This window comes from Bombina bombina, chromosome 3 (assembly GCF_027579735.1).
Source record: "Bombina bombina isolate aBomBom1 chromosome 3, aBomBom1.pri, whole genome shotgun sequence".
NCBI classification, from domain to species: Eukaryota; Metazoa; Chordata; class Amphibia; order Anura; family Bombinatoridae; genus Bombina; species Bombina bombina.
In genome coordinates this window covers 1,269,105,368-1,269,132,637 of record NC_069501.1, presented here as the reverse complement: position 1 = coordinate 1,269,132,637, position 27,270 = coordinate 1,269,105,368, and the positions used below count along the sequence as shown (strand labels likewise).

At 41.4% G+C, this 27,270-nt stretch overlaps 1 protein-coding gene across 1 annotated transcript in view; it reads left to right on the top strand.

Moving 5' to 3' along the window:
• LOC128652729 (protein sel-1 homolog 3) overlaps nt 1-27,270 on the top strand; it is a 611,474-nt gene that overhangs the window by 414,178 nt on the left and 170,026 nt on the right. The window contains exon 21 of the mRNA XM_053705661.1: nt 11,366-11,493. Coding sequence (XP_053561636.1) covers nt 11,366-11,493 — 128 coding nt within the window. The remainder of the gene's footprint in view (nt 1-11,365; nt 11,494-27,270) is intronic.

Sequence of the window (27,270 nt, the reverse complement as noted above, 5' to 3'; positions counted from 1 at the left end):
AACCAGATTTTAGATTTAGGATGGGGAACTTGTGCTTTCTTTTAAAGGAAGTTCTGGCTACCTCAGAGGTTCCAGAGGCCAAACTGCCTGAATAACCTTTAATTCCTAAACTGGATAGAGTTTACAAAGACAGGGTTGTTCCTCAGACTTTCCCTGTTCCTGTAAAGATGGCAAACATTATTATAAATGAATAGGAGGGAATTGGTTCTTCCTTCCTCCCTTCGTCTGCCTTTAAGAAACTGTTCCTGGTCTCAAACTCTCAATTGGAGTTGTGGGGTTCCGTCCCTAAGGGGGATGGCGCTGTCTTAATGCTGGCAAAATGCACTACTATCCCACTGGAGAATAGTTCATCGTTCAAAGAGCCCATGGATAAAAAGACGGAAACTCTGTTAAGAAAGATGTTTCAACATTCCGAATATTTATTTCAACCAGCGGCGCCAGTTGCCGCGGTTGCGGAAGCGGCTACCTACTGGTGTGACTCCTTATCGGAATTGATTGAGGTGGAAGGTCCACTCAATATTCTTGATAGAATTAAGGCTTTAAAGGTCGCTAATTCTTTTATTTGTGATGCGAATATGCAAATTATTCATTTAAATGCTAAAACTGATGGGTTTTCTGTTCAGGCCCACCGGGCTCTTTGGCTGAAGTCCTGGTCTGCGGACTTGACTTTCAAGTCCAGACTTCTTTCCCTTCCATTCAAGGGCAAGATTTTGTTTGGTCCAGACCTGGACTCCATTATTTCCACGGTTACAGGGGGCAAGGGTGCCTTCCTACCGCAAGATAAAAAGAACAGAAGGGACAACCTAATAATTTTTGTTCCTTTCGTTCTAAAAAATCTCAACGCCTGCAATAGTAACATAGTAACATAGTAGATAAGGTTGAAAAAAGACTGAAGTCCATCGAGTTCAACCTATACAAATCTAAAATACTTACAAAAAGCTCCAGTTAAGCTTAAATAACCCCATTAAAATGTGACCCATTTAATACTAGCAATCATATCCATGAATTTTGTTTATATACAGAAATGTATCCAGACTATTTTTAAATGAATCTATGGTATTGGCATTCACTACCTCCTTTGGTAATGAGTTCCACAATTTTATTGCTCTTACAGTGAAAAAACTTTTCCGTTGCAGGAGATTAAATCTCCTTTCCTCCAACCTTAAATTATGACCTCTTGTCAGAAACAATTTTCTTGGAATAAAAAGAGCTTCTGCCATCTCTGTATATGGGCCTTGAATATATTTATATAAAGTAATCATGTCACCTCTCAAGCGCCTTTTTTCTAAAGAGAACAGACCCAGTTTGGCTAGCCTCTCCTCATAGGTTAATTTCTCCAATCCCCTTATTAGCTTTGTGGCCCTTCTCTGAACTTTTTCTAGTTCTGCAATATCTTTTTTAGCAATCGGTCCCCAGAACTGCACTCCAAACTCAAGGTGAGGTCTTACCAGGGCTTTATATAATGACAGAATTATGCTTTCCTCCCTTGAATCAATGCCTCTTTTAATACATGCTAGTATCTTATTAGCCTTTGAAGCCGCTGCCCTGCATTGTGCACTCATCTTTAGCTTGTTATCTATTACTACTCCCAAATCCCTTTCCGCCTGTGTTTGGCTAAGTCTTGTCCCATTTAAAAAATACGTAGCCTGCTTATTTTTACTTCCAAAATGTAGAACCTTACATTTTTCCGTATTAAATCTCATTTTCCATTCACTTGCCCATAGTTCTAATTTTAGCAAATCCCTTTGTAAAGAGAGTTCGTCCTGCTCTGACCTAATGACCTTACTTAACTTAGTATCATCTGCAAAAATAGAGATGTCGCTATTTAATCCTTGCTCCAAGTCATTTATAAAAATATTAAAAAGAACAGGGCCCAGTACTGATCCCTGGGGGACGCCACTGATTACCTTTGTCCAATCTGAGTATGATCCATTTACTACTACTCGTTGCTCCCTATCTTTTATCCAGTTATTTATCCATGAGCTAACATTTTCAGCTATTCCCAGTCCCTTAATTTTGTGCATTAATCTCTCATGTGGCACTGTATCAAATGCCTTTGCAAAATCTAAGTATATCACATCAACTGATTCCCCTTTATCTATATTTTTACTTACTTCCTCGTAGAATCTAATTAGATTAGTTTGACATGATCTATTTCTCCTAAAGCCATGCTGATTAGAACTCATAATCTTGTTTACACAAATATGCTCATCAATATAATCCCTTATAATCCCTTCAAATATCTTCCCCACTATTGATGTCAGACTATCTGGTCTATAGCTTCCTGGATCATCCCTGCTTCCCTTTTTAAAGAGTGGCACCACATCAGCTTTACGCCAATCCTGGGGTACCATGCCTGAGGATAATGAGTCTTGAAAAATTAAGAGTAAAGGTTTGTCTATAACAGTGCTAAGTTCACTTAACACCCTTGGGTGTATTCCATCTGGGCCTGGAGTTTTATTTACCTTAATATTTTTTAGTTTTTTCCTGATATCCTCTAAACAAAACCCAGTTAGTGGTATGGACTGGCATGTTCTATTCTGTTCCAAAGTATCATTCAATGGTTCCTCTCTTGTGTATACTGAAGAAAAAAACTGGTTTAGAACCTCAGCCTTCTCCCTGTCATTATTTATCATGCTACCCTCCACACATTTTAATGTACCTATATTATCCTTCTTAGATTTTTTGCTATTTATGTACTTAAAGAACCTTTTAGGGTTAGACTTAGAATCCTTGGCAATTAATTTTTCATTTTCAATTTTGGCTAATTTGATTGCTTTTTTGCATGCTTTGTTACATTCCTTATAAATATTGTATGCTGAGTCTGTACTATTTTCTTTTAATAATTTAAATGCCCTACGTTTTTTCCTAATTTCTCTTAACACATTTTTATTTAGCCATAACGGCTTAGTATTTTTATTTTTATTTTTATAACCATATGGTATGTATTGATATGTATATTTATTTAACACATTTTTAAATATTATCCATTTATCCTCTGTATTTTTATTAGAAAATACATTGTCCCAATTTATATTATTTAATGATTTCCTTAAATCGTTGAATTTTGCTTTCTTGAAATTAAAAGTCTTAGTTAAGCCTTTAAAACACTGCATATGAAAAGAGATTTCAAATGTGACCATGTTATGATCACTGTTACCCAAATGTTCTTTAACTTCTATGTTTGATATTATATCTGTATTGTTTGATAGCACTAAATCCAATATAGCTTTACTCCTAGTTGGCTCCTCTATTAATTGTGACAAGAAGTTATCCCTGAGAACATTTAAAAATCTATCCCCCTTAGCTGAATTACTAGTTTCATTGGCCCAGTTTATATCAGGGTAGTTAAAATCTCCCATAATTACAGCACTGTTATTAGCAGCCTTACCTATTTGGATAAGTAGTTGAGTTTCCTCCGGGTCACTAATGTTGGGAGGCTTGTAGCATGTTCCTAGTAATATTTTTTTAGGATTTTTCCCCCCACTCTTTATTTCAACCCACAGGGTCTCTACATTGTCACTTGTATCATAAATATCTTCCCTTATTGTAGGTTTAAGGTCAGGTTTAATATACATGCAAATTCCTCCACCCCTTTTATTATTCCTGTCCCTCCTAAATAATGTATACCCCTCTAAGTTAACTGCCCAGTCATGTGAATCATCCCACCAAGTTTCAGTTATACTGATAACATCATAGTCCTCTTCTGCAACTAAGAGCGTCAGCTCCCCCATTTTACCTGTCATGCTTCTTGCATTTGTTGTCATACATTTAATTTTCATGTGCTTTCTGCTGCTACTTGGTGTACTTTCCTCTATACTTTCTAATGTGACATTTCTTAAGTCATCCCTTCCTTGAGATATTAAGGGAGTGACATATTCAGAGACTGATCTCTCTGTTCTATTTTGTTCTAATTGACCCTCCCCCCCTTTGCCTAGTTTAAAAGGTTCTCTAAACGTGCTACCATCCTTTCCCCCAACACACCTGCACCCATGTCATTCAGGTGCAATCCATCCTTACTGTACAAATTGTACCCTAGTGAAAAATCAGCCCAGTGTTCTAAAAAGTCAAACCCCTCATTTTTACACCATGTTTTTAGCCATGAATTAACAGACCTTATCTCCTTCTGCCTTACTGAGTTAACACACGGCACTGGTAATATCTCAGAAAATATTACTTTGGAGGTCCTTGCTTTAAGCTTGCTACCTAACTCCCTGAAGTCATTTTTTAGGACTCTCCATCTCCCACTGATTCCTTCATTAGTACCAATATGCACCATGACTGCAGGATCAGACCCACATCCCTCTAACAATCTATCAATACGCTCCACAATATGCCTAACACGAGCCCCTGGAAGACAGCAAACTGTTCTATGTAAAGGGTCTGGATGACAAATTACCCTATCAACCTTCCTTATAATAGAGTCTCCTACCACCAACATCTGCCTCTGGCCCTGACTTGTATGCCCCTCTTCCATGACTGAAGGACTGCCCACCATAGTATGCTCCTCTTCCACAGCTAAAGGACTGTTCACTATACTAGGCAACACGGCCCTCTCTGACACTGCCACCCCTGAACTGATATCCCCAACATCTTCACTTAATCTTGCAAATCTATTGGGGTGTACCAGCTCAGAACTGGCCTGTCTCTTCCGCTTACTTCGCCCTCTTACTGTGACCCAGCTACATCCTGGAGTCTCCTCATCTGAATCCTCCCCATTCCCACTGCTGGAACCATTAACAACCAGCTCAGTCCTATCCATTTCCCTTTCAAGTGTCTGAATTTCATGTAGTGTTGCAATTCGTTCCTCCAGATCCCCAATACGAGTTTCTAAAGAGACAATATGCTCGCACTTGCCACAAACATATAATCCCAGAAGCGGCTGCTCCAGTGATGCAAACATGTGGCAAGCTGTACACTGAATGAGATTCTCACACATTCTTAATAAAAGGTTTAACTTAAAAGTATAAAATAAATATATTTCCCCTTGGTTACTCCAAAACCTTGTTTGCCTAACTACCTTGGTTAGCTAACTATTATACTTAAACAGACAATGTTACTTTAACAGATAATCAATACAGCAAGCCTGAAAGAGCAAGCTCACAGAGTAAATGTGCTAAATTTATAGGCTTGCAAGGCACACACAGGTGAAAATAATCCCACCCCTATTTACCCACACAGACAGAAAAAAAAAAAAAAAAAAAAAAATGGAATGCTAGAAATAAAGTTATTTAGTTATTTCCTTTTTTAAAATTAAAAATGCAACCCTTGCAAAGCAAATAATTTATAAAATAGCTTGGTTAACTATTATACTTAAACAGACAATGTTACTTTAACAGAGAATCAATACAGCAAGCCTGAAAGAGCAAGCTCACAGAGTAAATGTGCTAAATTTATAGGCTTGCAAGGCACACACAGGTGAAAATAATCCCACCCCTAATTACCCACACAGACAGAAGAAAAAATAAAAAATAAAAAATGGAATGCTAGAAATAAAGTTATTTAGTTATTTCCTTTTTTTACATTAAAAATGCAACCCTTGCAAAGCAAATAATTTATAAAATAGCTTGGTTAACTAAAACCGAGCAACCTAAGACTTGGAAGCCGGGTCAGTCCTGGAATAAGTCCAAGCAGAGCAAGAAGCCCGCTGAGACTAAATCAGCATGAAGGGGTCGTCTATGGATCAGGTAGGGGGCAGACTTTCGGTTTTCTCAGAAGCTTGGTTTAGGGATGTGCATGATCCTTGGGTCCTGGAGGTCATTGCTCAGGATTACAGAATTGGGTTCAAGTCTCTTCCACCCAAGGGCAGATTCCTTCTCTCAAATCTGTCATCAAAACCAGAAAAGAGCGATGTCTTTCTGTGGTGCGTTCGGGATCTGTCCTCCTTAGGAGTCATTGTCCCGGTTCCCATAGAACAATGAGGCTTGGGATACTATTCAAACCTTTTCATGATCCCAAAGAAGGAGGGAACTTTCTGACTGATATTGGACCTAAAGTGCTTAAACAAGTTTCTGAACGTCCCCTCGTTCAAGATGGAGAAGATAAAGTCTATCCTTCCCTTAGTCCAGACCACTATAGATCTGAAGGATGCTTACCTTCATGTCCCAATCCACAGGGAACACTTTCAGTTCCTAAGGTTTGCCTTCCTGGACCAGCACTTCCAGTTTATTGCTCTTACGTTTGGCCTAGCTACTGCCCCAAGAATTTTCACAAAGGTTCTGGGGGCTCTCTTAGCCGTGGGCAGAACCCAGGGCATTGCAGTAGCACTTTACTTGGACGATATTCGGGTACAAGCACCATCCATTTGTTTAGCTGAAGAACATTTGGAATCTCTTCTCTCTCTTCTTCGATCCCATGGATGGAAGATAAACTTAGAAAAGAGTTCTCTTATTCCAAGAGCCAGGGTAGAATTCATGTGCACTATTAATAGACTCACTAGTCATGAGGATATTTATCTCAGACTAGAGACGCTGCAAGCTGGCTTCGGCATGTCTTGCCCTATGGACCACCTCAAGGCCCTCTGTGGCGCAGTGTATGGAGGTGATTAGATTAGTCTCATGGTGTCCAGCATGGACATACTTTCCTTTGCCAGATTCCGTCTCAGACCGTTACAGCTGCGCATGCTGAGACAGTGGAACGGCAATCATTTGGATCTGTCTCAACAGATCTCTCTGGACAACCAGTCGAGAGAATCAATCTCTTGGTGGCTCTGTCCAGATCACCTTTTAACACCATCCTGGGAGATTGTGACTACAGATGCGAGTCTCTCAGGATGGGAAGCAGTTTGGGGAGCCAAGAAGCCTCGGGAGGAGAGCTCTCTTCCGATCAACATTATCGAACTTCGAGCAATCTTCAATGCTCTGAAGGCTTGGCCCCGTCTGGGTTTGTCCCAGTTTATCAGATTCCAATCAGACAATATCACCTCGGAGGCTTACATCAACCACCAGGGAGGAACGAGGAGCTTCCTAGAATTGAGGGAGGTATCTCGGATTCTGGAGTGGGCGGAGGCCCACAACTATTCACTGTCTGCGATCCACATTCTGCGTGTGGACAACTGGGAAGCGGATTTTCTCAGCAGACAATCCTTTCATCCGAGGGAATGGTCTCTCCATCCTGAGGTGTTCGCGGAGATATGCAACAGGTGGAGCACTCCGGAGATAGATTTCATGGCGTCCCGTCTCAATACCAAGCTACCCAGGTATGGGTCGAGATCCAGAGATCCTCAGGCAGAACTAATAGATGCATTAGTGGTGCCTTGGAGGTTAAGTCTAATATACCTTTTTCCGCCATTACCTCTCCTTCCTCGAGTAGTGGCTCGTATCAAGCAGGAGCGGGCATCAGTGATACTGATTGCTCCATTGTGGCTGCAAAGGATGTGGTTCGCGGATCTAGTGGGGATGTCGTCATCTCCTCCATGGAAGTTTCCTTGTCGCAGGGATCTGCTGGAACAAGGTCCTTTTGTTCATCAAAATCTAGATTCTCTGAGGCTGACTGTGTGGAGATTGAACGCTTAGTTCTTGCCAAGAGAGGTTTTTCTGAGAGAGTTATTGATATTCTCATTCCAGCTCGTAAGCCTGTTACTCGTTGCATCTATCATAAGGTGTGGAGGACCTACTTATTCTGGTGTGAAGAGTGTGGATTCCCCTGGCATAAGGTCAGGGTTTCCAGGATTCTTTCCTTTCTCCATGATGGACTGGAGAAGGGCCTTTTTGCTAGCTCCCTTAAGGGACAGATTTTGGCCCCTTCTGTTTTACTGCACAGGAGGCTCGCTGAGCTTCCAGATGTTCAGTCTTTTGTTCAGGCTCTGACTAGCAAAGTTTTGCAGAAGGCTCCATTTGAGCCTATGCATGTAGTTGACATTTAATTACTGTCTTGGTAGGTTCTTTTTCTACTGGCTATTACTTCGGTGCACAGAGTGGAATAGCGGGCTTGCAATGTGAGCCTCCTTACCTAGTTTTTCATGCTGATAAGACTGTTCTTCGTGCTGGGTTAGGTTTTCTTTCTAAGGTCGTTTCAGATCGCAACATCAATCAGGAGATTGTGGTTCCTTCCTTGTGCCCTAATCCTTCTACTTCGAAGGAACGGTTACTTTATAATTTGGATGTGGTTCGGGCCTTGAAGTTCTATCTTCAGGCTACGAAGGAGTTTAGACAAACTTCTTCTTTGTTTGTTGTCTATTCTGGGAAGCGTAGGGGGCAGAAGGCCTCGTCCACGTCCTTATCTTTTTGTTTGAGGAGCATTATTCGCTTAGCTTATGAGATAGCGGGACATACGCCTCCTCAGAGGATTAAGGCTCATTCAACTAGAGCAGTGGCTTCCTCTTGGGCCTTCAAAAAGGAGGCCTCTATGGATCAGATTTGTAGGGCGGCTACCTGGTCCTCCTTACATACCTTTTCTAAATTTTACAAGTTTGACGTTTTTGCTTCGGCTGAAGCAGCTTTTGGGAGAAAGGTTTTGCAGGCTGTGGTGCCCTCAGAAAAGGGTGCATACCTGCATGTTCCGATCCACAAGGATAATTTCCAGTTCCTGAGGTTTGCCTTTCTGGATTAACACTTCCAGTTCATAGCACTTCCGTTTTGCTTACCTCCTGCACCCAGGATATTTACAAAGGTTCTGGGTGCTCTACTAGCTGTGGCCAGAACCCAAGGTATTGCAGTAGCACCTTACCTGGATGATATCTTGGTACAGGCGCCATATTTTCGTCTAACAAGGGATCACTCGGAATGTCTTCTGAGTCTTCTTCGGTCACATGGATGGAAGATAAACTTGGAAAAGAGTTTGCTTACGCCAGATACCAGGGTTAATTTCTTAGGTAGAGTTATAGACTCGGTATCCATGAAGACCTCTGGTGGCCCAGTGTATGAAGGTGATTGGACTCATGGTGTCTTGTATGGACATTATTCCTTTTGCCAGATTCCATCTCCAACCTTTACAACTATGCATGCTGAGACAATAGAACGACGACCATTCAGACCTGTCCCCACAGATCGTATTGGACAGCCTGTCAAGAGACTTGCTCTCTTGGTGGCTCTGTCTAGATCACCTGTCTCGAGGCACGTGTTTCTTGAGACCGTCCTGGTGAGATTGTGACTACGGATGCAAGTCTATCTGACTTGGGAGCCGTTTGGGGTGCCAGGAAGATACAAGGGTCATGGACTCAGGAGGAGTCCACCCTTCCTATTAAGATCTTGGAACTCCGGGCAATCTTCGATGTGCTGAAGGCTTGGCCCCTACTGAGTTCCTTCTAAGTTTATCAAATTCCAATCAGACAATATAACTACGGTCGCATATATCAACCATCAGGGAGGAACGAGACATTCTTTAGCAATGAGGGAGGTGTCTCAAATCTTAGAATGGGCAGAAGCCACTGTATGCTGTCAGCGATCCACATTCCGGGTGTGGACAACTGGGAAGCAGACTTCCCTCAGCAGACAATATTTTCACCCGGGGGAATGGTTCCTCCACCTGGAGGTGTTTGCAGAGATTCGCAGCAGATGGGGGATGCCGGGGACAGATCTCATGGTCTTTCGTTTTAATGCCAAACTACCCAGGTACGGGTCGAGATCGAGGGATCCTCAAGCAGAGTTAATAGACGCTCTAGCGGTTCCATGGAGGTTCAGACTCATTTATCTCTTTCCTCCATTGCTTCTTCTGCGTCATGTGGTGGCCCGCATCAAGCAGGCGCAAGCATCTGTGATTCTAATTTCTCCATCCTGGCCGTAAAGGACCTGGTTCGCGGTTCTAGTGAGAATGTCTTCTCCTCCGTGGAGGTTACCTTGTCACAGGGACCTGCTGATACATTGTCCCTTCCTACATCAAAATCTAGATTCTCTGGAGATTAAACGCTTAGTCTTAGCCAAGAGTGGTTTCTCTGGTAGTGTCATAGACACTTTGATTCAAGCTCATAAGCCGGTTACTCTGCGCATCTACCACAAGGTGTGGCGGACTTACCTGCACTGGTTTTTCTTGGCATAAAGTTTGCCAGAATTTTATCTTTTCTCTAAGATGGATTGGAGAAGGGTCTATCTGCCAGCTCTTCCAGATATGCAGTCCTTTGTTAATGCTCTGATTAGGATGTTCTTCATGTTTTGTAGCAGGCTTCGTTTGAGCCCATGCATAATGTTGACATTGAACTGTTATCTTGGTTGTTTTTGTTTCTATTAGCAATTGCTTCTGCTCGCAGAGTCTCTGAGATTTTGGCTTTACAGTGTGACCCACCTTGTTTTTCATGCTGATAAGGCGGTTTTACTTACTAGGTTAGGTTTTCTTCCTAAGGTGGTGTCTGATTGTAACATTAATCAAGAGATCATTGTTCCTTATGTCCTAATCCTTCTTCAGCGAAGGAACGTTTGCTTCACAATCTTGATGTGGTTCGTGCTTTTAAGTTTTACCTTCAGGCTACTAAGGAGTTTAGACAATCTTCATCTTTGCTTGTCGTTTATGCGGGTAGACGTAGGGGGCAAAAGGCCACTATGTCTTCCTTGTCTTTCTGGTTGAGGAGTGTTATCCGCTTGTCTTATGAGAAAGCGGGACAGCAGCCTCCTGAGAGGATTACGTCTTATTCCACTAGAGCAGTTACTTCTTCCTGGGATTTTAAGAACAAAGCATCTATGGATCAGATTTGTAAGGCGGCTAACTGGTCCTCCTTACATACTTTTTCTAAATTTTACAAATTTGATGTGTTTGCTTCGGCGGAAGCAGCTTTAGGGAGAAAGGTTTTGCAGGCTGTGTTGCCCTCAGATTAGGGTCTGCCTCTTTTCTTGTTCCCTCCCGTTATTCCTTCAGTGTCCTCTGGAACTTGGGTATTGTTTCCCAACAGTAAGGAATGAAGTCGTGGACTCTCCTTGCCTTTGGAAAAAAAACAAAATTTATGATTACCAGATAAATTCCTTTTTTTCCTGGCGGGGAGAGTCCACGACCCCGCCTGTAAGACATTTTTTTTGTGTGACTCCCTTTTTGTTTTTTTTTCTGGCACCTTTATACCCTGATGTTTATCTTACTTTTCCTCGTTCCCTCGGCTGAATGACTGGGGGGATGGGGGAAGTGGGAGGGATATTTATAGCCTTTGGCTGGGGTGTCTTTGCCTCCTCCTGGTGGCCATGTGTTGTATTTCCCAACAGTAATGAATGAAGTTGTGGGCTCTCCCTGCCAGGAAAGAAAGGAATTTATCTGGTAAGCATACATTTTGTTATTTTCAGAGCTAAATTGCATGAAAAGGGCTCAAAATAAATGAAAGTATATTACAAAGTTGTTTCAATACGCAACTAAATATTTTATATAAAGATCTTTTGGGGTTTACTGTCTGTTTACTAGAGCGTATATACTCTGCATATATAAACAGCACTTTGTTGTTCATTGGATTTAGGGTTTGTACAGTCTGGGAATTCTTATAGAAGAAGGAGTCAACATCCCTGTGTCTACTCTCCGTGAGCTGGGGCTGAACAGCACTCATCTCTCAAATAACTACACCATCATTATGGAGCTGTACAGGAGGTAAGTGCGCTCTGTGTTACTAACTAGGGGGAACATGCAGAGCTGAAAGTTTGATTTTGTTTCCCATATCCTTTAAGCTGCATGTTTTATTGTCATCAGTAAGGGTTTGTTTTAGTCTAGCTACACTAATAAGCTTCATTCAGTGGAGCCGTGTCTGCTCTGCATGTTTTATTGTCATCAGTAAGGGTTTGTTCTAGTCTAGCTACACTAATAAGCTTCATTCAGTGGAGCCGTGTCTGCTCTGCATGTTTTATTGTCATCAGTAAGGGTTTGTTCTAGTCTAGCTACACTAATAAGCTTCATTCAGTGGAACCGTGTCTGCTCTGCATGTTTTATTGTCATCAGTAAGGGTTTGTTCTAGTCTAGCTACACTAATAAGCTTCATTCAGTGGAGCCGTGTTTGCTCTGCATGTTTTATTGCCATCAGTAAGGGTTTGTTCTAGTCTAGCTACACTAATAAGCTTCATTCAGTGGAGCCGTGTCTGCTCTGCATGTTTTATTGTCATCAGTAAGGGTTTGTTCTAGTCTAGCTACATTAATAAGCTTCATTCAGTGGAGCCGTGTCTGCTCTGCATGTTTTATTGTCACCAGTAAGGGTTTGTTCTAGTCTAGCTACACTAATAAGCTTCATTCAGTGGAGCCATGTCTGCTCTGCATGTTTTATTGTCATCAGTAAGGGTTTGTTCTAGTCTAGCTACACTAATAAGCTTCATTCAGTGGAGCCGTGTCTGCTCTGCATGTTTTATTGTCATCAGTAAGGGTTTGCTCTAGTCTAGCTACACTAATAAGCTTCATTCAGTGGAGCCGTGTCTGCTCTGCATGTTTTATTGTCATCAGTAAGGGTTTGTTCTAGTCTAGCTACACTAATAAGCTTCATTCAGTGGAGCCGTGTCTGCTCTGCATGTTTTATTGTCATCAGTAAGGGTTTGTTCTAGTCTAGCTACACTAATAAGCTTCATTCAGTGGAGCCGTGTCTGCTCTGCATGTTTTATTGTCATCAGTAAGGGTTTTTTCTAGTCTAGCTACACTAATAAGCTTCATTCAGTGGAGCCGTGTCTGCTCTGCATGTTTTATTGTCATCAGTAAGGGTTTGCTCTAGTCTAGCTACACTAATAAGCTTCATTCAGTGGAGCCGTGTCTGCTCTGCATGTTTTATAGTTATCATTAAGGGTTTGTTCTAGTCTGGCTACACTAATAAGCTTCATTCAGTGGAGCCGTGTCTGCTCTGCAAGTATTATTGTCATCAGTAAGGGTTTGTTCTAGTCTAGCTACACTAATAAGCTTCATTCAGTGGAGCCGTGTCTGCTCTGCATGTTTTATTGTCATCAGTAAGGGTTTGTTCTAGTCTAGCTACACTAATAAGCTTTATTCAGTGGAGCCAGGTCTGCTCTGCATGTTTTATTGTCATCAGTAAGGGTTTGTTCTAGTCTAGCTACACTAATAAGCTTCATTCAGTGGAGCCGTGTCTGCTCTGCATGTTTTATTGTCATCAGTAAGGGTTTGTTCTAGTCTAGCTACACTAATAAGCTTCATTCAGTGGAGCCGTGTCTGCTCTGCATGTTTTATTGTCATCAGTAAGGGTTTGTTCTAGTCTAGCTACACTAATAAGCTTCATTCAGTGGAGCCGTGTCTGCTCTGCATGTTTTATTGTCATCAGTAAGGGTTTGTTCTAGTCTAGCTACACTGATAAGCTTCATTCAGTGGAACCGTGTCTGCTCTGCATGTTTTATTGTCATCAGTAAGGGTTTGTTCTAGTCTAGCTACACTAATAAGCTTCATTCAGTGGAGCCGTGTCTGCTCTGCATGTTTTATTGTCATCAGTAAGGGTTTGTTCTAGTCTAGCTACACTAATAAGCTTCATTCAGTGGAGCCGTGTCTGCTCTGCATGTTTTATTGTCATCAGTAAGGGTTTGTTCTAGTCTAGCTACACTAATAAGCTTCATTCAGTGGAGCCGTGTCTGCTCTGCATGTTTTATTGTCACCAGTAAGAGTTTGTTCTAGTCTAGCTACACTAATAAGCTTCATTCAGTGGAGCCGTGTTTGCTCTGCATGTTTTATAGTCATCAGTAAGGGTTTGTTCTAGTCTAGCTACACTAATAAGCTTCATTCAGTGGAGCCGTGTCTGCTCTGCATGTTTTATTGTCATCAGTAAGGATTTGTTCTAGTCTAGCTACACTAATAAGCTTCATTCAGTGGAGCCGTTTCTGCTCTGCATGTTTTATTGTCATCAGTAAGCGTTTGTTCTAGTCTAGCTACACTAATAAGCTTCATTCAGTTGTGCCGTGTCTGCTCTGCATGTTTTATTGTCATCAGTAAGGGTTTGTTCTAGTCTAGCTACACTAATAAGCTTCATTCAGTGGAGCCGTGTCTGCTCTGCATGTTTTATAGTCATCAGTAAGGGTTTGTTCTAGTTTAGCTACACTAATAAGCTTCATTCAGTGGAGCCGTGTCTGCTCTGCATGTTTTATTGTCATCAGTAAGGGTTTGTTCTAGTCTAGCTACACTAATAAGCTTCATTCAGTGGAGCCGTGTCTGCTCTGTATGTTTTATTGTCATCAGTAAGGGTTTGTTCTAGGCTAGCTACACTAATAAGCTTCATTCAGTGGAGCCGTGTCTGCTCTGCATGTTTTATTGTCATCAGTAAGAGTTTGTTGTAGTCTAGCTACACTAATAAGCTTCATTCAGTGGAGCCATGTCTGCTCTGCATGTTTTATTGTCATCAGTAAGAGTTTGTTGTAGTCTAGCTACACTAATAAGCTTCATTCAGTGGAGCCATGTCTGCTCTGCATGTTTTTTTGTCATCAGTAAGAGTTTGTTGTAGTCTAGCTACACTAATAAGCTTCATTCAGTGGAGCCATGTCTGCTCTGCATGTTTTATTGTCATCAGTAAGGGTTTGTTCTAGTCTAGCTACACTAATAAGCTTCATTCAGTGGAGCCGTGTCTGCTCTGCATGTTTTATTGTCATCAGTAAGGGTTTGTTCTAGTCTAGCTACACTAATAAGCTTCACTCAGTGGAGCCGTTTTTGCTCTGCATGTTTTATTGTCATCAGTAAGGGTTTGTTCTAGTCTAGCTTCACTAATAAGCTTCATTCAGTGGAGCCGTGTTTGCTCTGCATGTTTTATTGTCATCAGTAAGGGTTTGTTCTAGTCTAGCTACACTAATAAGCTTCATTCAGTGGAGCCGTGTCTGCTCTGCATGTTTTATTGTCATCAGTAAGGGTTTGTTCTTGTCTAGCTACACTAATAAGCTTCATTCAGTGGAACCGTGTCTGCTCTGCATGTTTTATTGTCATCAGTAAGGGTTTGTTCTAGTCTAGCTACACTAATAAGCTTCATTCAGTGGAGCCGTGTCTGCTCTGCATGTTTTATTGTCATCAGTAAGGGTTTGTTGTAGTCTAGCTACACTAATAAGCTTCATTCAGTGGAGCCGTGTCTGCTCTGCATGTTTTATTGTCATCAGGGTTTGTTCTAGTCTAGCTACACTAATAAGCTTCATTCAGTGGAGCCGTGTTTGCTCTGCATGTTTTATAGTCATCAGTAAGGGTTTGTTCTAGTCTAGCTACACTAATAAGCTTCATTCAGTGGAGCCGTGTTTGCTCTGCATGTTTTATTGTCATCAGAAAGGGTTTGTTCTAGTCTAGCTACACTAATAAGCTTTATTTAGTGGAGCCGTGTTTGCTCTGAATGTTTTATTGTCATCAGTAAGGGTTTGTTCTAGTCTAGCTACACTAATAAGCTTCATTCAGTGGAGCCGTGTCTGCTCTGCATGTTTTATTGTCATCAGTAAGGGTTTGTTCTAGTCTAGCTACACTAATAAGCTTCATTCAGTGGAGCCGTGTTTGCTCTGCATGTTTTATTGTCATCAGGGTTTATTCTAGTCTAGCTACACTAATAAGCTTCATTCAGTGGAGCCGTGTTTGCTCTGCATGTTTTATAGTCATCAGTAAGGGTTTGTTCTAGTCTAGCTACACTAATAAGCTTCATTCAGTGGAGCCGTGTCTGCTCTGCATGTTTTATTGTCATCAGTAAGGGTTTGTTCTAGTCTAGCTACACTAATAAGCTTCATTCAGTGGAGCCGTGTTTGCTCTGCATGTTTTATTGTCATCAGGGTTTATTCTAGTCTAGCTACACTAATAAGCTTCATTCAGTGGAGCCGTGTTTGCTCTGCATGTTTTATAGTCATCAGTAAGGGTTTGTTCTAGTCTAGCTACACTAATAAGCTTCATTCAGTGGAGCCGTGTTTGCTCTGCATGTTTTATTGTCATCAGTAAGGGTTTGTTCTAGTCTAGCTACACTAATAAGCTTCATTTAGTGGAGCCGTGTTTGCTCTGAATGTTTTATTGTCATCAGTAAGGATTTGTTCTAGTCTAGCTACACTAATAAGCTTCATTCAGTGGAGCCGTGTCTGCTCTGCATGTTTTATTGTCATCAGTAAGGGTTTGTTCTAGTCTAGCTACACTAATAAGCTTCATTCAGTGGAGCCGTGTCTGCTCTGCATGTTTTATTGTCATCAGTAAGGGTTTGTTCTAGTCTAGCTTCACTGATAAGCTTCATTCAGTGCAGCCGTGTCTGCTCTGCATGTTTTATTGTCATCAGTAAGGGTTTGTTCTAGTCTAGCTACACTAATAAGCTTCATTCAGTGGAGCCGTGTCTGCTCTGCATGTTTTATAGTCATCAGTAAGGGTTTGTTCTAGTCTAACTACACTAATAAGCTTCATTCAGTGGAGCCGTGTCTGCTCTGCATGTTTTATTGTCATAAGTAAGGGTTTGTTTTAGTCTAGCTACACTAATAAGCTTCATTCAGTGGAGCCGTGTCTGCTCTGCATGTTTTATTGTCATCAGTAAGGGTTTGTTTTAGTCTAGTTACACTAATAAGCTTCATTCAGTGGAGCCGTGTCTGCTCTGCATGTTTTATTGTCATCAGTAAGGGTTTGTTCTAGTCTAGCTACACTAATAAGCTTCATTCAGTGGAGCCGTGTCTGCTCTGCATGTTTTATTGTCATCAGTAAGGGTTTGTTCTAGTCTAGCTACACTAATAAGCTTCATTCAGTGGAGCCGTGTCTGCTCTGCATGTTTTATTGTCATCAGTAAGGGTTTGTTCTAGTCTAGCTACACTAATAAGCTTCATTCAGTGGAGCCATGTTTGCTCTGCATGTTTTATTGTCATCAGTAAGGGTTTGTTCTAGTCTAGCTACACTAATAAGCTTCATTCAGTGGAGCCGTGTCTGCTCTGCATGTTTTATTGTCATCAGGGTTTATTCTAGTCTAGCTACACTAATAAGCTTCATTCAGTGGAGCCGTGTTTGCTCTGCATGTTTTATAGTCATCAGTAAGGGTTTGTTCTAGTCTAGCTACACTAATAAGCTTCATTCAGTGGAGCCGTGTTTGCTCTGCATGTTTTATTGTCATCAGTAAGGGTTTGTTCTAGTCTAGCTACACTAATAAGCTTCATTTAGTGGAGCCGTGTTTGCTCTGAATGTTTTATTGTCATCAGTAAGGATTTGTTCTAGTCTAGCTACACTAATAAGCTTCATTCAGTGGAGCCGTGTCTGCTCTGCATGTTTTATTGTCATCAGTAAGGGTTTGTTCTAGTCTAGCTACACTAATAAGCTTCATTCAGTGGAGCCGTGTCTGCTCTGCATGTTTTATTGTCATCAGTAAGGGTTTGTTCTAGTCTAGCTTCACTGATAAGCTTCATTCAGTGCAGCCGTGTCTGCTCTGCATGTTTTATTGTCATCAGTAAGGGTTTGTTCTAGTCTAGCTACACTAATAAGCTTCATTCAGTGGAGCCGTGTCTGCTCTGCATGTTTTATTGTCATCAGTAAGGGTTTGTTCTAGTCTAGCTACACTAATAAGCTTCATTCAGTGGAGCCGTGTCTGCTCTGCATGTTTTATTGTCATCAGTAAGGGTTTGTTCTAGTCTAGCTACACTAATAAGCTTCATTCAGTGGAGCCGTGTCTGCTCTGCATGTTTTATTGTCATCAGTAAGGGTTTGTTCTAGTCTAGCTACACTAATAAGCTTCATTCAGTGGAGCCGTGTCTGCTCTGCATGTTTTATTGTCATCAGTAAGGGTTTGTTCTAGTCTAGCTACACTAATAAGCTTCATTCAGTGGAGCCGTGTCTGCTCTGCATGTTTTATTGTCATCAGGGTTTGTTCTAGTCTAGCTACACTAATAAGCTTCATTCAGTGGAGCCGTGTTTGCTCTGCATGTTTTATAGTCATCAGTAAGGGTTTGTTCTAGTCTAGCTACACTAATAAGCTTCATTCAGTGGAGCCGTGTTTGCTCTGCATGTTTTATTGTCATCAGTAAGGGTTTGTTCTAGTCTAGCTACACTAATAAGCTTCATTCAGTGGAGCCGTGTTTGCTCTGAATGTTTTATTGTCATCAGTAAGGGTTTGTTCTAGTCTAGCTACACTAATAAGCTTCATTCAGTGGAGCCGTGTCTGCTCTGCATGTTTTATTGTCATCAGTAAGGGTTTGTTCTAGTCTAGCTACACTAATAAGGCTTCATTCAGTGGAGCCGTGTCTGCTCTGCATGTTTTATTGTCATCAGGGTTAGTTTAGTTAGCTACACTAATAAGCTCATTCAGGGTGGAGCCGTGTCTGCTCTGCATGTTTTATTCTGTCATAAGGGTTTTGTTCTGAGTCTAGCTACACTAATAAGCTTCATTCAGTGGAGCCGTGTCTGCTCTGCATGTTTTATAGTCATCAGTAAGGGTTTGTTCTAGTCTAGCTACACTAATAAGCTTCATTCAGTGGAGCCGTGTTTGCTCTGCATGTTTTATTGTCATCAGTAAGGGTTTGTTCTAGTCTAGCTACACTAATAAGCTTCATTCAGTGGAGCCGTGTCTGCTCTGCATGTTTTATTGTCATCAGTAAGGGTTTGTTCTTAGTCTAGCTACACTAATAAGCTTTCATTCAGTGGAGCCGTGTCTGCTCTGCATGTTTTATTGTCATCAGTAAGGGTTTGTTCTAGTCTAGCTACACTAATATGCTTCATTCAGTGGAGCCGTGTCTGCTCTGCATGTTTTATTGTCATCAGTAAGGGTTTGTTCTAGTCTAGCTACACTAATACGCTTCATTCAGTGGAGCCGTGTTTGCTCTGCATGTTTTATTGTCATCAGTAAGGGTTTGTTCTAGTCTAGCTACACTAATAAGCTTCATTCAGTGGAGCCGTGTCTGCTCTGCATGTTTTATTGTCATCAGTAAGGGTTTGTTCTAGTCTAGCTACACTAATAAGCTTCATTCAGTGGAGCCGTGTCTGCTCTGCATGTTTTATTGTCATCAGTAAGGGTTTGTTCTAGTCTAGCTACACTAATAAGCTTCATTCAGTGGAGCCGTGTCTGCTCTGCATGTTTTATTGTCATCAGTAAGGGTTTGTTCTAGTCTAGCTACACTAATAAGCTTCATTCAGTGGAGCCGTGTCTGCTCTGCATGTTTTATTGTCATCAGTAAGGGTTTGTTCTAGTCTAGCTACACTAATAAGCTTCATTCAGTGGAGCCGTGTCTGCTCTGCATGTTTTATTGTCATCAGTAAGGGTTTGTTCTAGTCTAGCTACACTAATAAGCTTCATTCAGTGGAGCCGTGTCTGCTCTGCATGTTTTATTGTCATCAGTAAGGGTTTGTTCTAGTCTAGCTACACTAATAAGCTTCATTCAGTGGAGCCGTGTCTGCTCTGCATGTTTTATTGTCATCAGTAAGGGTTTGTTCTAGTCTAGCTACACTAATAAGCTTCATTCAGTGGAGCCGTGTCTGCTCTGCATGTTTTATTGTCATCAGTAAGGGTTTGTTCTAGTCTAGCTACACTAATAAGCTTCATTCAGTGGAGCCGTGTTTGCTCTGCATGTTTTATTGTCATCAGTAAGGGTTTGTTCTAGTCTAGCTACACTAATAAGCTTCATTCAGTGGAGCCGTGTTTGCTCTGCATGTTTTATTGTCATCAGTAAGGGTTTGTTCTAGTCTAGCTACACTAATAAGCTTCATTCAGTGGAGCCGTGTCTGCTCTGCATGTTTTATTGTCATCAGTAAGGGTTTGTTCTAGTCTAGCTACACTAATAAGCTTCATTCAGTGGAGCCGTGTCTGCTCTGCATGTTTTATTGTCATCAGTAAGGGTTTGTTCTAGTCTAGCTACACTAATAAGCTTCATTCAGTGGAGCCGTGTCTGCTCTGCATGTTTTATTGTCATCAGTAAGGGTTTGTTCTAGTCTAGCTACACTAATAAGCTTCATTCAGTGGAGCCGTGTCTGCTCTGCATGTTTTATTGTCATCAGTAAGGGTTTGTTCTAGTCTAGCTACACTAATAAGCTTCATTCAGTGGAGCCGTGTCTGCTCTGCATGTTTTATTGTCATCAGTAAGGGTTTGTTCTAGTCTAGCTACACTAATAAGCTTCATTCAGTGGAGCCGTGTCTGCTCTGCATGTTTTATTGTCATCAGTAAGGGTTTGTTCTAGTCTAGCTACACTGATAAGCTTCATTCAGTGGAGCCGTGTCTGCTCTGCATGTTTTATTGTCATCAGTAAGGGTTTGTTCTAGTCTAGCTACACTAATAAGCTTCATTCAGTGGAGCCGTGTCTGCTCTGCATGTTTTATTGTCATCAGTAAGGGTTTGTTCTAGTCTAGCTACACTAATAAGCTTCATTCAGTGGAGCCGTGTCTGCTCTGCATGTTTTATTGTCATCAGTAAGGGTTTGTTCTAGTCTAGCTACACTAATAAGCTTCATTCAGTGGAGCCGTGTCTGCTCTGCATGTTTTATTGTCATCAGTAAGGGTTTGTTCTAGTCTAGCTACACTAATAAGCTTCATTCAGTGGAGCCGTGTCTGCTCTGCATGTTTTATTGTCATCAGTAAGGGTTTGTTCTAGTCTAGCTACACTAATAAGCTTCATTCAGTGGAGCCGTGTCTGCTCTGCATGTTTTATTGTCATCAGTAAGGGTTTGTTCTAGTCTAGCTACACTAATAAGCTTCATTCAGTGGAGCCGTGTCTGCTCTGCATGTTTTATTGTCATCAGTAAGGGTTTGTTCTAGTCTAGCTACACTAATAAGCTTCATTCAGTGGAGCCGTGTCTGCTCTGCATGTTTTATTGTCATCAGTAAGGGTTTGTTCTAGTCTAGCTACACTAATAAGCTTCATTCAGTGGAGCCGTGTTTGCTCTGCATGTTTTATTGTCATCAGTAAGGGTTTGTTCTAGTCTAGCTACACTAATAAGCTTCATTCAGTGGAGCCGTGTCTGCTCTGCATGTTTTATTGTCATCAGTAAGGGTTTGTTCTAGTCTAGCTACACTAATAAGCTTCATTCAGTGGAGCCGTGTCTGCTCTGCATGTTTTATTGTCATCAGTAAGGGTTTGTTCTAGTCTAGCTACACTAATAAGCTTCATTCAGTGGAGCCGTGTCTGCTCTGCATGTTTTATTGTCATCAGTAAGGGTTTGTTCTAGTCTAGCTACACTAATAAGCTTCATTCAGTGGAGCCGTGTCTGCTCTGCATGTTTTATTGTCATCAGTAAGGGTTTGTTCTAGTCTAGCTACACTAATAAGCTTCATTCAGTGGAGCCGTGTCTGCTCTGCATGTTTTATTGTCATCAGTAAGGGTTTGTTCTAGTCTAGCTACACTAATAAGCTTCATTCAGTGGAGCCGTGTCTGCTCTGCATGTTTTATTGTCATCAGTAAGGGTTTGTTCTAGTCTAGCTACACTAATAAGCTTCATTCAGTGGAGCCGTGTCTGCTCTGCATGTTTTATTGTCATCAGTAAGGGTTTGTTCTAGTCTAGCTACACTAATAAGCTTCATTCAGTGGAGCCGTGTTTGCTCTGCATGTTTTATTGTCATCAGTAAGGGTTTGTTCTAGTCTAGCTACACTAATAAGCTTCATTCAGTGGAGCCGTGTCTGCTCTGCATGTTTTATTGTCATCAGTAAGGGTTTGTTCTAGTCTAGCTACACTAATAAGCTTCATTCAGTGGAGCCGTGTCTGCTCTGCATGTTTTATTGTCATCAGTAAGGGTTTGTTCTAGTCTAGCTACACTAATAAGCTTCATTCAGTGGAGCCGTGTCTGCTCTGCATGTTTTATTGTCATCAGTAAGGGTTTGTTCTAGTCTAGCTACACTAATAAGCTTCATTCAGTGGAGCCGTGTTTGCTCTGCATGTTTTATTGTCATCAGTAAGGGTTTGTTCTAGTCTAGCTACACTAATAAGCTTCATTCAGTGGAGCCGTGTCTGCTCTGCATGTTTTATTGTCATCAGTAAGGGTTTGTTCTAGTCTAGCTACACTAATAAGCTTCATTCAGTGGAGCCGTGTCTGCTCTGCATGTTTTATTGTCATCAGTAAGGGTTTGTTCTAGTCTAGCTACACTAATAAGCTTCATTCAGTGGAGCCGTGTCTGCTCTGCATGTTTTATTGTCATCAGTAAGGGTTTGTTCTAGTCTAGCTACACTAATAAGCTTCATTCAGTGGAGCCGTGTCTGCTCTGCATGTTTTATTGTCATCAGTAAGGGTTTGTTCTAGTCTAGCTACACTAATAAGCTTCATTCAGTGGAGCCGTGTCTGCTCTGCATGTTTTATTGTCATCAGTAAGGGTTTGTTCTAGTCTAGCTACACTAATAAGCTTCATTCAGTGGAGCCGTGTCTGCTCTGCATGTTTTATTGTCATCAGTAAGGGTTTGTTCTAGTCTAGCTACACTAATAAGCTTCATTCAGTGGAGCCGTGTCTGCTCTGCATGTTTTATTGTCATCAGTAAGGGTTTGTTCTAGTCTAGCTACACTAATAAGCTTCATTCAGTGGAGCCGTGTCTGCTCTGCATGTTTTATTGTCATCAGTAAGGGTTTGTTCTAGTCTAGCTACACTAATAAGCTTCATTCAGTGGAGCCGTGTCTGCTCTGCATGTTTTATTGTCATCAGTAAGGGTTTGTTCTAGTCTAGCTACACTAATAAGCTTCATTCAGTGGAGCCGTGTCTGCTCTGCATGTTTTATTGTCATCAGTAAGGGTTTGTTCTAGTCTAGCTACACTAATAAGCTTCATTCAGTGGAGCCGTGTCTGCTCTGCATGTTTTATTGTCATCAGTAAGGGTTTGTTCTAGTCTAGCTACACTAATAAGCTTCATTCAGTGGAGCCGTGTCTGCTCTGCATGTTTTATTGTCATCAGTAAGGGTTTGTTCTAGTCTAGCTACACTAATAAGCTTCATTCAGTGGAGCCGTGTCTGCTCTGCATGTTTTATTGTCATCAGTAAGGGTTTGTTCTAGTCTAGCTACACTAATAAGCTTCATTCAGTGGAGCCGTGTCTGCTCTGCATGTTTTATTGTCATCAGTAAGGGTTTGTTCTAGTCTAGCTACACTAATAAGCTTCATTCAGTGGAGCCGTGTCTGCTCTGCATGTTTTATTGTCATCAGTAAGGGTTTGTTCTAGTCTAGCTACACTAATAAGCTTCATTCAGTGGAGCCGTGTCTGCTCTGCATGTTTTATTGTCATCAGTAAGGGTTTGTTCTAGTCTAGCTACACTAATAAGCTTCATTCAGTGGAGCCGTGTCTGCTCTGCATGTTTTATTGTCATCAGTAAGGGTTTGTTCTAGTCTAGCTACACTAATAAGCTTCATTCAGTGGAGCCGTGTCTGCTCTGCATGTTTTATTGTCATCAGTAAGGGTTTGTTCTAGTCTAGCTACACTAATAAGCTTCATTCAGTGGAGCCGTGTCTGCTCTGCATGTTTTATTGTCATCAGTAAGGGTTTGTTCTAGTCTAGCTACACTAATAAGCTTCATTCAGTGGAGCCGTGTCTGCTCTGCATGTTTTATTGTCATCAGTAAGGGTTTGTTCTAGTCTAGCTACACTAATAAGCTTCATTCAGTGGAGCCGTGTCTGCTCTGCATGTTTTATTGTCATCAGTAAGGGTTTGTTCTAGTCTAGCTACACTAATAAGCTTCATTCAGTGGAGCCGTGTCTGCTCTGCATGTTTTATTGTCATCAGTAAGGGTTTGTTCTAGTCTAGCTACACTAATAAGCTTCATTCAGTGGAGCCGTGTCTGCTCTGCATGTTTTATTGTCATCAGTAAGGGTTTGTTCTAGTCTAGCTACACTAATAAGCTTCATTCAGTGGAGCCGTGTCTGCTCTGCATGTTTTATTGTCATCAGTAAGGGTTTGTTCTAGTCTAGCTACACTAATAAGCTTCATTCAGTGGAGCCGTGTCTGCTCTGCATGTTTTATTGTCATCAGTAAGGGTTTGTTCTAGTCTAGCTACACTAATAAGCTTCATTCAGTGGAGCCGTGTCTGCTCTGCATGTTTTATTGTCATCAGTAAGGGTTTGTTCTAGTCTAGCTACACTAATAAGCTTCATTCAGTGGAGCCGTGTTTGCTCTGCATGTTTTATTGTCATCAGTAAGGGTTTGTTCTAGTCTAGCTACACTAATAAGCTTCATTCAGTGGAGCCGTGTCTGCTCTGCATGTTTTATTGTCATCAGTAAGGGTTTGTTCTAGTCTAGCTACACTAATAAGCTTCATTCAGTGGAGCCGTGTCTGCTCTGCATGTTTTATTGTCATCAGTAAGGGTTTGTTCTAGTCTAGCTACACTAATAAGCTTCATTCAGTGGAGCCGTGTCTGCTCTGCATGTTTTATTGTCATCAGTAAGGGTTTGTTCTAGTCTAGCTACACTAATAAGCTTCATTCAGTGGAGCCGTGTCTGCTCTGCATGTTTTATTGTCATCAGTAAGGGTTTGTTCTAGTCTAGCTACACTAATAAGCTTCATTCAGTGGAGCCGTGTCTGCTCTGCATGTTTTATTGTCATCAGTAAGGGTTTGTTCTAGTCTAGCTACACTAATAAGCTTCATTCAGTGGAGCCGTGTCTGCTCTGCATGTTTTATTGTCATCAGTAAGGGTTTGTTCTAGTCTAGCTACACTAATAAGCTTCATTCAGTGGAGCCGTGTCTGCTCTGCATGTTTTATTGTCATCAGTAAGGGTTTGTTCTAGTCTAGCTACACTAATAAGCTTCATTCAGTGGAGCCGTGTCTGCTCTGCATGTTTTATTGTCATCAGTAAGGGTTTGTTCTAGTCTAGCTACACTAATAAGCTTCATTCAGTGGAGCCGTGTCTGCTCTGCATGTTTTATTGTCATCAGTAAGGGTTTGTTCTAGTCTAGCTACACTAATAAGCTTCATTCAGTGGAGCCGTGTTTGCTCTGCATGTTTTATTGTCATCAGTAAGGGTTTGTTCTAGTCTAGCTACACTAATAAGCTTCATTCAGTGGAGCCGTGTCTGCTCTGCATGTTTTATTGTCATCAGTAAGGGTTTGTTCTAGTCTAGCTACACTAATAAGCTTCATTCAGTGGAGCCGTGTCTGCTCTGCATGTTTTATTGTCATCAGTAAGGGTTTGTTCTAGTCTAGCTACACTAATAAGCTTCATTCAGTGGAGCCATGTTTGCTCTGCATGTTTTATTGTCATCAGTAAGGGTTTGTTCTAGTCTAGCTACACTAATAAGCTTCATTCAGTGGAGCCGTGTCTGCTCTGCATGTTTTATTGTCATCAGTAAGGGTTTGTTCTAGTCTAGCTACACTAATAAGCTTCATTCAGTGGAGCCGTGTCTGCTCTGCATGTTTTATTGTCATCAGTAAGGGTTTTGTTCTAGTCTAGCTACACTAATAAGCTTCATTCAGTGGAGCCGTGTCTGCTCTGCATGTTTTATTGTCATCAGTAAGGGTTTGTTCTAGTCTAGCTACACTAATAAGCTTCATTCAGTGGAGCCGTGTTTCCTCTGCATGTTTTATTGTCATCAGTAAGGGTTTGTTCTAGTCTAGCTACACTAATAAGCTTCATTCAGTGGAGCCGTGTCTGCTCTGCATGTTTTATAGTCATCAGTAAGGGTTTGTTCTAGTCTAACTACACTAATAAGCTTCATTCAGTGGAGCCGTGTCTGCTCTGCATGTTTTATTGTCATAAGTAAGGGTTTGTTCTAGTCTAGCTACACTAATAAGCTTCATTCAGTGGAGCCGTGTCTGCTCTGCATGTTTTATTGTCATCAGTAAGGGTTTGTTCTAGTCTAGCTACACTAATAAGCTTCATTCAGTGGAGCCGTGTCTGCTCTGCATGTTTTATTGTCATCAGAAAGGGTTTGTTCTAGTCTAGCTACACTAATAAGCTTCATTCAGCGGAGCCATGTCTGCTCTGCATGTTTTATTGTCATCAGTAAGGGTTTGTTCTAGTCTAGCTACACTAATAAGCTTCATTCAGTGGAGCCGTGTCTGCTCTGCATGTTTTATTGTCATCAGTAAGGGTTTGTTCTAGTCTAGCTACACTAATAAGCTTCATTCAGTGGAGCCGTGTCTGCTCTGCATGTTTTATTGTCATCAGTAAGGGTTTGTTCTAGTCTAGCTACACTAATAAGCTTCATTCAGTGGAGCCGTGTCTGCTCTGCATGTTTTATAGTCATCAGTAACCGTTTGTTCTAGTCTAGCTACACTAATAAGCTTCATTCAGTGGAGCCGTGTCTGCTCTGCATGTTTTATTGTCATCAGTAAGGGTTTGTTCTAGTCTAGCTACACTAATAAGCTTAATTCAGTATAGCCGTGTCTGCTCTGCATGTTTTATTGTCATCAGTAAGGGTTTGTTCTAGTCTAGCTACACTAATAAGCTTCTTTCAGTGGAGCCGTGTTTGCTCTGCATGTTTTATTGTCATCAGTAAGGGTTTGTTCTAGTCTAGCTACACTAATAAGCTTCATTCAGTGGAGCCGTGTCTGCTCTGCATGTTTTATTGTCATCAGTAAGGGTTTGTTCTAGTCTAGCTACACTAATAAGCTTCATTCAGTGGAGCCGTGTCTGCTCTGCATGTTTTATTGTCATCAGTAAGGGTTTGTTCTAGTCTAGCTACACTAATAAGCTTCATTCAGTGGAGCCGTGTCTGCTCTGCATGTTTTATAGTCATCAGTAAGGGTTTGTTGTAGTCTAGCTACACTAATAAGCTTCATTCAGTGGAGCCGTGTCTGCTCTGCATGTTTTATTGTCATCAGTAAGGGTTTGTTCTAGTCTAGCTACACTAATAAGCTTCATTCAGTGGAGCCGTGTCTGCTCTGCATGTTTTATTGTCATCAGTAAGGGTTTGTTCTAGTCTAGCTACACTAATAAGCTTCATTCAGTGGAGCCGTGTCTGCTCTGCATGTTTTATTGTCATCAGTAAGGGTTTGTTCTAGTCTAGCTACACTAATAAGCTTCATTCAGTATAGCCGTGTCTGCTCTGCATGTTTTATTGTCATCAGTAAGGGTTTGTTCTAGTCTAGCTACACTAATAAGCTTCATTCAGTGGAGCCGTGTCTGCTCTGCATGTTTTATAGTCATCAGTAAGGGTTTGCTCTAGTCTAGCTACACTAATAAGCTTCATTCAGTGGAGCCGTGTCTGCTCTGCATGTTTTATAGTCATCAGTAAGGGTTTTCTCTAGTCTAGCTACACTAATAAGCTTCATTCAGTGGAGCAGTGTCTGCTCTGCATGTTTTATTGTCATCAGTAAGGGTTTGTTCTAGTCTAGCTACACTAATAAGCTTCATTCAGTGGAGCCGTGTCTGCTCTGCATGTTTTATTGTCATCAGTAAGGGTTTGTTCTAGTCTAGTTACACTAATAAGCTTCATTCAGTGGAGCCGTGTCTGCTCTGCATGTTTTATTGTCATCAGTAAGGGTTTGTTCTAGTCTAGCTACACTAATAAGCTTCATTCAGTGGAGCCGTGTCTGCTCTGCATGTTTTATTGTCATCAGTAAGGGTTTGTTCTAGTCTAGCTACACTAATAAGCTT